The sequence below is a fragment of the Pomacea canaliculata genome, linkage group LG9 (assembly GCF_003073045.1).
Source record: "Pomacea canaliculata isolate SZHN2017 linkage group LG9, ASM307304v1, whole genome shotgun sequence".
Taxonomy (NCBI): Eukaryota; Metazoa; Mollusca; class Gastropoda; order Architaenioglossa; family Ampullariidae; genus Pomacea; species Pomacea canaliculata.
The window spans coordinates 6682726-6695112 of NC_037598.1; the positions used below are offsets into that span (position 1 = coordinate 6682726).

Genomic DNA, 12387 nt, shown 5'->3' on the forward strand with positions numbered 1-12387 from the left:
ACCACTTCGTAATCACTACTCAAACAGTACCGAAGGAATCTCATATCAGATAGCCCCACAGCATCGCGATAAAATCCTAAAAATCCCTTACCCAACGTTACTCAAAGAGTAAATTAATTTGTAAACGAAATAAAAATACTCGCTCATGTAGTCTTAGAAAAATCCAGGTTCAAATGTCAGGAATAATCAGCATACAATATAGGTACAATACAGCATATAATCAGATACATGAAAAGAATTGAAAACGGAAATTTACGAATTTAGAGGGTAAGCGCCGGACTTTAAATGAAAAGATGTCATTTAACTGAACTATGTCTCTGCTTGTTTACTTGATTCTCTGTTCCTCTTCGTGGGTGCTGCGAGAAAGAATGACAGAAAAAGACCTTTCTACAACTTTGTAAGCAAATATTTTTAATCATGGAAACTAAGGCTGCTTCCTAACAGTAGCTACTTATTTGAACCGCACTGGTTACGCAAAAACCTATACCAATACTCGAGATGATGCCTAAATCATTTTCTTCCCCAATCACCGAACAGGTGGAACATGCCGAAAGTGAACAGGCTATTATACATCGGAGCCAACTGACGCTTCCATTCCCGAATTATGCGTTTGCCGTCGACCGCGGCGGTCTATTGACAGTTTCATTACTTCGCATATCATCGCTCTGTGCAATGCTGTTAATTCTGCGTCTGCATCTTGCTATAAATTCGCGTGAGCTGATAATATTAGTGCACAAATGCATAGCTGCCATAGCAGAAGGTATTCACAGGCACGTTTCTTCATTTAGAACCTAGCATAATAATTTGTAAAACTTGTAAAAATTCACAACTTTGAAACTTTTTTCTTCAAAACAGTTCCTTAAAAACCTTTGAAATATATACCGTCTGTCTTTGCTATACAGTGCTAATTAAAACTGTGGTTACCTTCGTAATACTGATATTTCATTGTCCAGCGCCTCCTCTTTTCCTCGAAGCCCGTGTCGGTCGATGCATTTGATGGCGCAGTACTTTCCGCGCTCCTGTTTGTCTTCCGCAAGAACTACTTCAGAGAAAGCACCCCTGAAACACAAAGCAAGTGACACAACTTCATCACACGTGCAACTGTGATTTACAACAAAATGGCCTTTGCATCTGTTGAAATAATTAGAATTTGCTGCTGACGATGAAATAAAAGTCGTTATGTGAGATTGAAACCCAACACGTCTACTGTAAACTCAAATAAACGTAAGAAAGCAGCTGAAAATAACACGACACTATTCTATCTCCCCTTTCACCAGGCTTTCACAAACATTCCTTAAATTAGAAAATTATCCGACTAATTAAATTTTTGTGGTCTGTTAGCGCAATATTCTCTGTTTAAACATTCCCAATGCTGGCTTTAGGTTTAGAACGGAGGCCATTAAGCTGGGGTAATTCTCAAATACTCTCACCCATTATCATTTTAAGATCAACATTTTGTCATATAGTTATTCTAACTTAAGATACGTCCGCACACTTTTCAATCTTTTTTAATATATGTGTGTGTAATGTTAATTCGACAGATCGTGTGCGTCGGCGTGTTGTCTGCGCGCTGGTAGCCAGTTTTTCGTGAACATGAACAGCAGGAGAATCACTGCGACTAAGAAATATGTGGATATAAGCCAGTGCTTTGGAATGGGGTATGCTAAGCTCAGAATATAGTTGAGATAATATGTATGCATGGAACCAACAACAAAGGACTCAAAGCGTCTACAAAAACACATTATAACACATGGATTTTGTTTTCTAGCACAATAAAGCTCTTCACGAGGAATAATAATAACGATAGAGGGAGGGAAACGAAAAAGTGTTAAGTTTGCCTTTATCGCTTCGGTACACCCACTCAGCATACAGCTGATCAAAGCAGCGCGTGTCTCTCTCACTCAGAGTGGAGCACGCCGGCAGACTCTTTGGGATAAACAAGACGAGGTAGCCCTCCTGCTTTGTCTCTGATGTTTTGCTCAAAGCAGTTCTCAGACGTTAATATTTTCCAATCCTTTTGTCGATCACTGCCTTCAAAGATTTTAAAAGAACAGCGGCTGCTGGGTTGCAAAGACCATTTCGAAAAGAATCAAGTAGCCTGACAAGAAACACACAATGTTTCCCAAACAGCTGCGATTTTCGTCTCGTTAACAAGAAGCCCACATAATGCTCCCCTAAAGGGCAGCTACATTGATCGGATTGACAAAAGCCCAGTAAGCACGCACCGTCAAGAACTTCCCTTTCAAGCGGCAAAGTTCTCTTATCTACTAGTTGATCAAAACTTCTGAAGGCACGGGCTGCCCGACTTGAGCATACGAGGGCAACTTTAGTCTACACTCTACACCCTTTCTCGTCATCAAACAGTAATCAGGAAATGCTGAGCTTCTGTGCTGTGGCGACAATTTTAAACAATATCCTTGGCTGATGTTAACAACAAAACAAAACAACAACAACAAAAAAAAAAACAAAACAAACCAAAAAACCGAAGGCACGCTGCTGCTTCACTTAGCACACGTAGACAACATTTGTTAACGTCTCTTTATTAGAAACTAGTAATCAGGCAATGCCAAACTGCCGAACGCGATTTTAAAGTTGCTGGCTGTATTTGTTGCAAGATAATGGTGTTTTAAGCCGGACTACGGTGCCCTAATGTTTTGTTAGCACACGACAGCGTGAAAAAAAGGGGGTTACCACTAGAAAGCAGAAAAAAAACTTTTTATCGGCTGAGAAAGCAGAACAGACGCATGAATTTATTTTTTTTTTTTTTAATGTATCAACTCGACAAATTAAAGACTGGCACAATAAAGCTAAATATTTGGTTCGAAGAGACAAACATAGCACAGTAAGAAGGGAACGCTGCACCATTCCCATGGACATTTGTTAAGACTGAAAAACTTTGCCGTTTCTAGTTAATAGATGACTGCTGAAAAACTATTTACAGAGAGTGCTTCCAGACTGAACCTGTACTTTTGTGAGCAATCAGCACAGTAACGGAAAGTCCCGAAACACAGATGATAGCCGGCTTTTATTAAGTTTCCAACTTGGGAAACGGTTTGAAAGTCTGAAAAAATGTCAGTCTGTCTCGGCTTGTACAAGATTAGGTATGGTGCACATCACATTGCGTGTGCAAGGAACACTTTGCACTGCTTAAAACCATTGTACTTTGACCGGTGCAAATGAATTGATAATATGTAGCTAGCCTGAATTGCCTGAAACCCAACAGTTTTAAGCTGTTTAAATTCTCTGCTGAAGTTTTGACACTACAGTCAAAAACCACTCTTTATAAAAACAAATTTTCTTTACATGTACGTTACACATTAACGCTGAAAAAAAACTGTGGTTAAAACCGAACAATTCAGTCATATCTTTGAGAAAGCACCTTGTATGCCATCAGAGAGGGTATAAGGTCTCTGATGCGATGCAATGGTTCCTTTTGTACGGAGGAATTTGTATAAATGAGACCTCAAGTATCCCCGAGTTCAAAGCAATTACGTTGAAGGGTTATTATGATAAGAGAGGTAATAAATGTAAGGTAGCAAGAAGGTTATAAAAACTACATAAAAAATCAAAGGAATTCTTTCTGAAACCATCTCTAAATACTGAGGGTTCTCTTTCATTCCCTCGAATAGCGCTTACTTGGGAACGCCTCGCTGTACAAGTGGTGTACGATCAACGAGACCACATAGACACGAAGAGAAAGAACGCTCTGAGGTGAAACCAAAAATTTTAACGACTTCCAAAAAGGATTGCCTGTGTATCTCTCTTTAAAAAGAAACCAAGAAAGCAGTAACAAATGACCAAATTTTTCAGCTATATGGAAAACTGTCAAAATAAATTATTTGAGAGAGAGAGAGATGCGGGAGAGAAAAAAAGAAAGAGCACATACACAACAGAGGATGTGGAAAATTGAGGTTGGCTGCGTTACTAGCACGTGTAAGGTAAGCAAAGCGTTGGGAGATTCGAGCTGGACATACAGTTTCAAAGACTGGCAAGCCTTCGATCGGTACCTACAGAATCCTGTTACCTCAGACAACCCTGAGTAGCAACAGAAAAAAAAAATCACACAACCCAGTGGCCGTGGGTAGAATGAACGGCAATCCTCTATTTTCACCACTTAGCTTCCCTGATTTAACATCTTCCTTTAAAATGAAAAATAAAAATGACTAGGCAGACTTAAAAAAAAACAACCCAAAAACTCAAAAACTTAATGGGACAAATCGGGAAAGTAACAGTTTCCAGACGACAGTGCGATGCCCAGTGTCATGCAACTTGTTCCTTTTCACCAACTGCTCATGGCTACACTCCTTCGACGATATCCATAATTTCATGTATACTGTCAGTATTGCCATGTATATTGTCAGTATTACAGCACACCGAACTTCACGAAAAACCAAAGCTATTATTTTTATAGGCATATGACGCCACCTCCACGAAATCAATAAGGAGGTAGGAATGTGTGATGGGTTAAAGTATCCCCCCCAAAAGTATTTGTCGAATACTCAAGACGATGATGTTCAGCAGCCGCGAGCAGTATCACTGGCTGAGTAGGTAGTGGTAACCTTACTAGCTGGGAGCAGATCAATAATCCATAACAGTATGAGATTAGGGGTTTGCACTGTGCATTTCATACTTATCTTGGGTGACTAAGAATGGTTTGAAATCAGCGGCATTCTAACGGGATGTAGGTAGGGGTGAGGAAAGAAAAAAGTGAACGGCAACACTACATCAGTCGTCGCAGCAGAACGTTCTCTATAAACTCCTTTGTCAAACCCTTCATAAACAGAAATTATCATCTAAAGCCCAACGTTTCATATCCCCCATCTCTCACTCTCGTGTACACACAATAAGGCATGCTCATACACATTTAAATATAAAGTCACGCAAGACACATTGCACATTCTACGGGTACAGACATGCGCACATATTTTGCAAACTGCTATGGATACTAGCATCCTAAATTTTAATATATCTACTAAACTACCGATTTAATCCACCAAGAAAAAGAAAAAAAGAGGAGAAAAAAAAGACCGGGATGGAGAGAGAGAAAGCCTAAAAGAGGATGGTAAAAGTGTAGGAGAGAGAGACAGAAAAAAAGGGGACAGACTGACTCCCCCCTGCTTCACCACCACACACACACACCTCCAGCTGTCTTTATCGTCCTGAGCAACGCCCAATAGTGAACTAAGCTTGCTACAACTGCACAATACGCAGAATTACACTACCAAGAATGCGACAACTATATACACAAGCACGCCTCTGTTTACTGCCAGGATTCTAGGCGAATTCTGCGAGGATGAGTCGCCGCATTGCTGCTGCTGTTATAACGACTACAAAAATCCGCAACCACGCCTTGCCAGCATTCGACTCCATGCCACAAGAGTTCCGTCCCCTGGCTGTACGCAATATCGACATGTACGTGTATATATTGCCGTACTTATGGGTGCCTTATGTTCTGCCTCTGCGACTCTTACTGTACAAACAAAAGGTGGAAGTTGACATCTGCCCGAATTTTCGAGTTGATTGCAAGCAAATGTATGTTTGCCAGAGAAGATCTAAAAAAGTCTGCGCTCTCACCAGTTGCAAGCTGATAGAAATGCTCCGAATTTGGAAAGGTGTTATTGTTCATCTTTGCAAAACCAGTCTCATTTGTTGTTGTTGATGTCTTGCCCTCATAGTATATATGATCACCCCACCCACCCCCCAAAAATATCATGTTCCAATGGTCTGCTAGAAACATGGCTGGTTTAAGATTGGTCTTAGAAAATGCAAGTATTCTGAGGTAGTGTTTAGTGTAGTGTATCAACTATAATTTTACCAACAGTTTTCAGTGTAAAAAGCAAAAGGAGCTTGGACAGGCCTTAACATCTACTAGCATTTCCTAATATGTAAGGTAAGAGAGATGAGTAGTTCTTTGTCGCTGGAAAGTCAGCTTTTTAAGAAGGGCAGTGCCTATCTTCTCTTCCTCGCTGCCTTAACTTACCCAGCCCCCAAAAGACTTGTTAACTTACTAAGCATCTTGGTCGACTAGGGGAAATTTGCTGTGCCACATGGGCATTGAACTGGCGCACCTCCAAGTTTGGATGCCACTTGGCTATTAGCCTCCATAGATTCCCAACTTGTAGTCTGACATTGAATCTTTACAAATTTGTGAACATGGATAGCTACATAAAATCCCTCATTTACTCCGGGGTAAAAAGTAAGATGAAAAAAAGTATTGGTGATTCATGATTTATGTTAATTATTCACAAATACAGACTTTCCAGATTATGCAGATGAATAAAAAACAATCTCAGGTTAATTACATGCACAGTCCTACTTCATAACTCCAAATGCGAGAACTTCACAAAGTTTTTGAGTATTCATGGTTTGAAAATGGAGGGGGAGGAAATTCCACCCAAAAAGGTCATAATTTGCATAAACATTTTGTTTAAATTAGCACAGGTCGAAATAAGTTCACTGAATTGTGTGTGTGCAGACCTTTTTCTACCACCCATACAGCATCATATGCTTTGTTGCTATATTTTGTATCGTTTCAGCAAAATTAGTCTACAACATCCTTTTCTATAGTGCCTTTATCACAAGTCACAAGGTACTGCAGACAACATTTATCACCATCTGTGATACACTATTTAGCACCATGACTTTTTGCTGCTTTTGTTTATAAGCAGTGGAGCAAGAACATATCTCCAGTGAAAGAGGAGTATAACTTCATTAAGTACCCAAGACAGAATAAGCATCATTTAACAAACACCTTTTGGCTAACAAAGGAAAGAAGGACATATTTGATGTTATAGTACCAAGTCCACCAATAAAATCACCTATCACCAGTCATTACTGCAATTGGTCCATCTTCGTACTAATGTTGTCACGACTTATAGGTTTCATATACTGGAAATTTGTTAATGAAAATATTGGATAATACATCACTTACATCGTGCTTTGCTTCCATTAGATGCAATGTGTTTTCTGACTCTTGATTAAAACTGTCAGTTGGACCCTTAGGAAAACTTATTAACCACTTGCAGAAAAAGTACACATCAATGTAGATCACGTGTTAATAGTATTAGCTTAATCTACATAGTCCCACATGAACCAAAAGAACACTAGTTCCTCAGTGTATTGATGACTAAAGTTTAACCTCTCTTTTGAAACAAAAACTTCAAATCAGACTTCCCAAAAATTCAACACAATGCATGAAGCAAACACTGTATTCCCTATGGTTGTGGGTATTTAAAGCAAAAGGAAAAAAGTTATATAATCATAAAGGGAAAATTTACTACCACAATTCTGTTCTTATGTTGGGCAACAGATTTTAGGTTAAAAAATTACTAGACAGCTGCTAGCGAAATAGCTCCGTGGAATCACAAAATCATAGATGAACTATCTTCATACAGGGACTTGTGATAGACAAGGACAGTTTTACCCTTCAATATTCTTCTCACCACCTTCTTCCAAAAAATAACCACCAAAACAACTATCAAATAGAGTAAAAAAAAAATCTGATAGAAAGGATTTTATTTTGTGGCAAATGAATACACTAGTAAGTCAGCATGAATCTGGTAAGCATTGTGTATGGGGAAGCTTACTTCTATGTAGTGAGAACACTTGCATCAAAACTAGGAGGTATACATGTTCATTACCCATGTGGCACAGCAACCTTCCCCTAGTCTGCACAGCTGTCTGGAATGGGTACTTGACTCCACTAAGTCTAAAGGAAGGTAAGACTTTGATGGAAGGAGAGAAGACAGGAACCTCCCTCAAAAAAAGTTGGCCCTCAGAAACTGCATCTCTAACACCTAACCCCCCAACGACCCCCCCCCCCTAAAAAAAAAGTTAGGTGACCGCCTCTACTTTTTTTTAACCCAATGTTCTGGGTATCTTAACAAAATTAGAGGAAGCAGCAGGCCAAATCAGGAAATCTTAGCCATGTCAGAACAAAACAGCCTTGAGAAAGTTTTGGGACAAAACTAAAATTGATTAGTTACCTGCTGTTCTTTTTCTTCTAGCTTTTTCATCATTCTATGTCAGTACTCATCCACTCTTATTCTTATCTCCATCAATGCATCTCAAGTCTCAACTAAACAGATTTCCACAGTGAGAAGAACGCATGGTACTGATGTGGATTTAAAAGGATCTGCATGTTTTCATAAGTTGCAACGCTAAGCAACTTATGAAGCATCTGTACTGGAGGCCAAAATGATGGCAAGACATGTCTCTCTCTCTCTGTATGTGTGTGCAAGAAAGAAATATAGAGCATGTGTGAAAAGACGTACACTAATGCCAATGGCACAAAACCTCTACTATAATGAAATATAACACAGTATAAGTGACAAGATCACATATATCATCAGAAGTCTAAAAACAGCAACAAATTTGGAGATATCAAAAGTACATGTAGTACTAAGTTCAAACTGAAGAAAATGCACAGTACTTAATGAGCTACCAAGATAACCTTTCTTTTAGGTTTGAAATTTAAGTGATGCACACTAGAACTGGGTCTGTTCATAATAAGGAATACTTTACACTTAATTCTCATTGAAACAATAGGCTTTTTGATAAATATGTCATACACTGCCTATCGTAGTTTTGAGACAAAACACACTGTATTTTCACTATCAACGACCCTTCTCCAACTATACACAGAACAGGTGATTATCTTATCCCCTTTAGGGCCATTTCTAGACCATCAAATGACAGTTCCACACTGGTTGGGTATGTGCCTCTTGACAGGTGCTGACACTAATAATGATGTCTGCCAAGGACTCAACCACTACTGTCCCTCTTCCAAATCTGCTCTGCTCTGGGAGACAAGGCCTGGCCTGACCTGGTCGATACCAGATTCCCATTTGTAGACTGTTTGAACAAGCCAAATCATGCAACAATCTGCAAGGCATCCAAGAGCTAGTGCAGCGTGCATTAATGCACAGAGTTTGTTCAATTCATGCACTAGGGAATAATCACATAAAACTTACTGAACTTCATTTCTTTTGCTTTCAAAAATGGACCCTGTGACAAAACAAGAGCTATTTCCACGTTGATGCTAATATTCAATAACCAAACATATAGACAATAATACATATTGTTAAATTAAAAAGTACAGTTTGGAAAATATCCCAAATGCCTTGCTATGTTTCTTCCTTAATTCTACACAACTGAATTTGGTCCAGTTATGATTACAATACAATGGATATATTGTGAATCATATATTACCAAAAACAAACTGCTGCTAAATGTAGTGCCTTAATCAACATCTAGACAGCAGAAGGAATTTTTCTAATTTACACTTTAAATTGTTAATAATTTTCCAGATTTTTAATGGTGGCAATATACAAAAACTCTGATGATATACAATAGGCTATAAATTCTTTTAAGAAATTCTTCTTAAACTAACCTTGTAGTTTTGTTACAATTTTATTTTTGGTACAGCAACATTCACTGCATCTAAAATATATTAAAATTACTTTATATGCAACATTCAAATGAATGAAACATGAGATTTCTGAATGTGTTATGCATTATCACTAATATTCAACAAAGCTAACAACACCTTTGATGTGACTGTTGCTAACAGTGTGTAGCTTTTACTAAACAGTTTAGAGATATGAAACATTAATTTACACCAGTTTAGTACAGCTCTGAATCACTGATATTTTTTCACCAGTCTTGTTCACAGATTTCTGCTACTACAATCAACTTATTATGCAGCCAATAAAGAAAAACATTTTCATCAATACCTGCTTTAAGTTAAAAAAAAGAGAAGTGTTAAATATTGAACATGGAAAAACAGCAGCATTATACAACACTTTAAAATAGTTCTCTAATTGGTAGCAGTGTGACAATTCATGTAATCTGTTGAGGATGTATTAACCTTAAACTGGGACAGATACTTAATAGATCCTGCTAGGCAAGGAAATGAGGGAAGAACCTTTCCTATTAATACGTTCACGAAAGCTATTTCAAATTACACAGAAGCTAATACAACCGCTCTTATTTAATTTTGTAATTCATAAATGATAATAGAAGTTGTGGGAAATACTATACTTTGCTGAATAATCTGACACTTGCTGACAGTTTCACGTTCTCGTTTATCTCTCAAGGTCACATACAATTTTCTGCATTTAATACGGTTCAGTTTATAGCAGTGGTTAGAGTGGCCACAAACAGGATCTTATGCAGATCGTGTTTCGTTTAATGTGGAAACCTCAACTTGTTATCGACATTCTCGATTTAAAAGGGAGGGAAATAAAATGTGAGTTGTGAACGGATATATTATATTGTTGCATCCTGTTCGACTTTTAAATAACAGAACACAAGGGGGACACAGTGTTTATGAATATCTAAGAAGAAAGCTAAGCTTGAAACTTGCAAACAGCCGCGAAAGCTACGAACACACACCGGCAGATACAGTTCACGATACACTAAAGCTGCGCAGACGACACTTTCTAAAGCTCGTCTGCTACAGCTCAATTTTCATAAGGGCTGTAGAGGATACAGTTCTGATACACAATGAGGCCCCTCCGAAATGAACATTTCTTTGATCATGATAATTAGAAAATAATGACCACGAATCAGCATCCACTAAACTAGTGCTTGGGTGCTAATACGTGTGAACAAGCAAATGCGAAACCATGGCTGAGACTCCATGCCTTCACGTTGTGGCTACAGGAGAAAGAGAAAGCTGAAAAAGACCAACTTACGTTCCCAGTGTATCCTTGAACTCATACTTTTTTCGTATATCGCCGTCCTTTGTGTGTTTCTTATCCGATTCGTGTTTTTTGCCAAACAACGGCATGGTCTGAACGACAAGAGGAAGTCGTCGATGACGATAACATCAGATGCTCCTCACACCCAGATAATAACACTTCACCATTCAGAGGCGGTCACGTGACAGCCACCAGGAGGCGCGCTCGTGTTTGCATATGTAATTGTGGGTAGAGCGGCAGTGAAGAAAAAACAACCACCCTGTTGTTGATGCAATGCTATGGTAACGATGACTGGTTTTGAAGTGTCATTCTTGTAGAGTGATATATATATATGATTCGGATGTGGATTATGCAGGATATCTTATTTTCGTTTCTCGCCTGATTACGAAACTGAAAATCGATATATCACCGTCATGCGTCAACGCCTGAACAGTCAGCACTTTATTCTATACTTGTTGGAGCAGCAATAAATATCACAAACATCTCTCCCACATTATAGCTTGAAAAATAGACTGAATGTTTCGCTGACGCCACAGTCCACTTCCCTACCCCATCGGTATATTATACCATCACCATGCACTGGCACTACTATCAAATATGCTGGCCATAAAATGGACATTCGATTTCCGATAGAGTTTGTATGCACGTACGTCTGCTTACGATGATGGACGCACATACGACTTAACCACGAAACCCTCTTGATACGCACAAAGTAAAACCAATTATTTTTCATGTCTTTGTATCACTGTATTATTTTACTTGGGATCCCACTAGACCAGCGCAGCTTCATATGGCTTTGCGACATTTACACCGTAAACTTAAAAAAAATTTTTTTGCTGATTATAACATTGAAATTTTTATTAGACTTTAAACACCATATGGCTTAGATAGAGCTCTTCGTAGACTATAAGTAATTACATTTAAAGTATCTTGCTGTAGCACTCATTATTATATTTTTTCAGCAAATTCACAAGTTCCTGATTCGTGCAGTTACTCCTCTCACATTTTTGTGGTTGTCCCTCCACTCAGTTCAGTTTCCCTTGCGATTTTAAAACACATGATTAAACTATTTCTCAATTAATGATATGATTTTTGTGTGACTAAGTCACAGTTCACAATACCCAATGAGTAAAATTAGGTTCTATTAATACTTCTTAAATACTGTTGATGAACAAATGTAACCGTATTGAAAGAAGAAAACAAGAGAAGAAAAAATAAGTTTCTGTTGTTTCCACCAAATTTCTGTCACTTCGTCTGGTGCCATGATTTGGTACCGCGTCAACAGTTGGCCGCATCTTGTGGGCGGTGGATGTGTGGGTGTCTCAGCGCGACCAGCTTTGCGCGAGAAGAGAGATTTATTTTCCTCTGACGAAGAGCGATCTAGCCACGACGTGGCCGCGCCAAGTACATCACCAATCGCACCAACCACAAATACAATCAACAGCGCCATCTCCTCCCTTTCCACCCTCGAGTCTTTCCTTCACAGGAGTGGCCCCTGGGCTTGATTGTCGGGGAATGGAGCGTGCGAGATGTGAACGACCGACTGCATGGTTTCCGTCACTTGATCTCAAGCCTGCAATCTCACGCATTCGTGACTGAAAGCGGATAGCATCCAATCAACACGGAAAAAAAACCAAAAAAACAAAAAAAAAAAAAAAAAAAACCCACACTTTAAGGCATATTT

The 12387-nt window shown here is 38.8% G+C and overlaps 1 protein-coding gene across 1 annotated transcript in view; it reads right to left on the minus strand.

Moving 5' to 3' along the window:
• Positions 1-10901, minus strand: part of LOC112571965 (calcium/calmodulin-dependent protein kinase type 1-like) — a 45230-nt gene extending 34329 nt beyond the window's left edge. Inside the window, exons 1-2 of the mRNA XM_025251410.1 lie at positions 10698-10901; positions 925-1059 (exon numbers count right to left, since the gene is read on the minus strand). Of these exons, the coding sequence (XP_025107195.1) occupies positions 925-1059; positions 10698-10792 (230 nt within the window). The 5' untranslated portion in view covers positions 10793-10901. The remainder of the gene's footprint in view (positions 1-924; positions 1060-10697) is intronic.
• Between the last annotated feature and the right edge of the window lie 1486 nt (positions 10902-12387).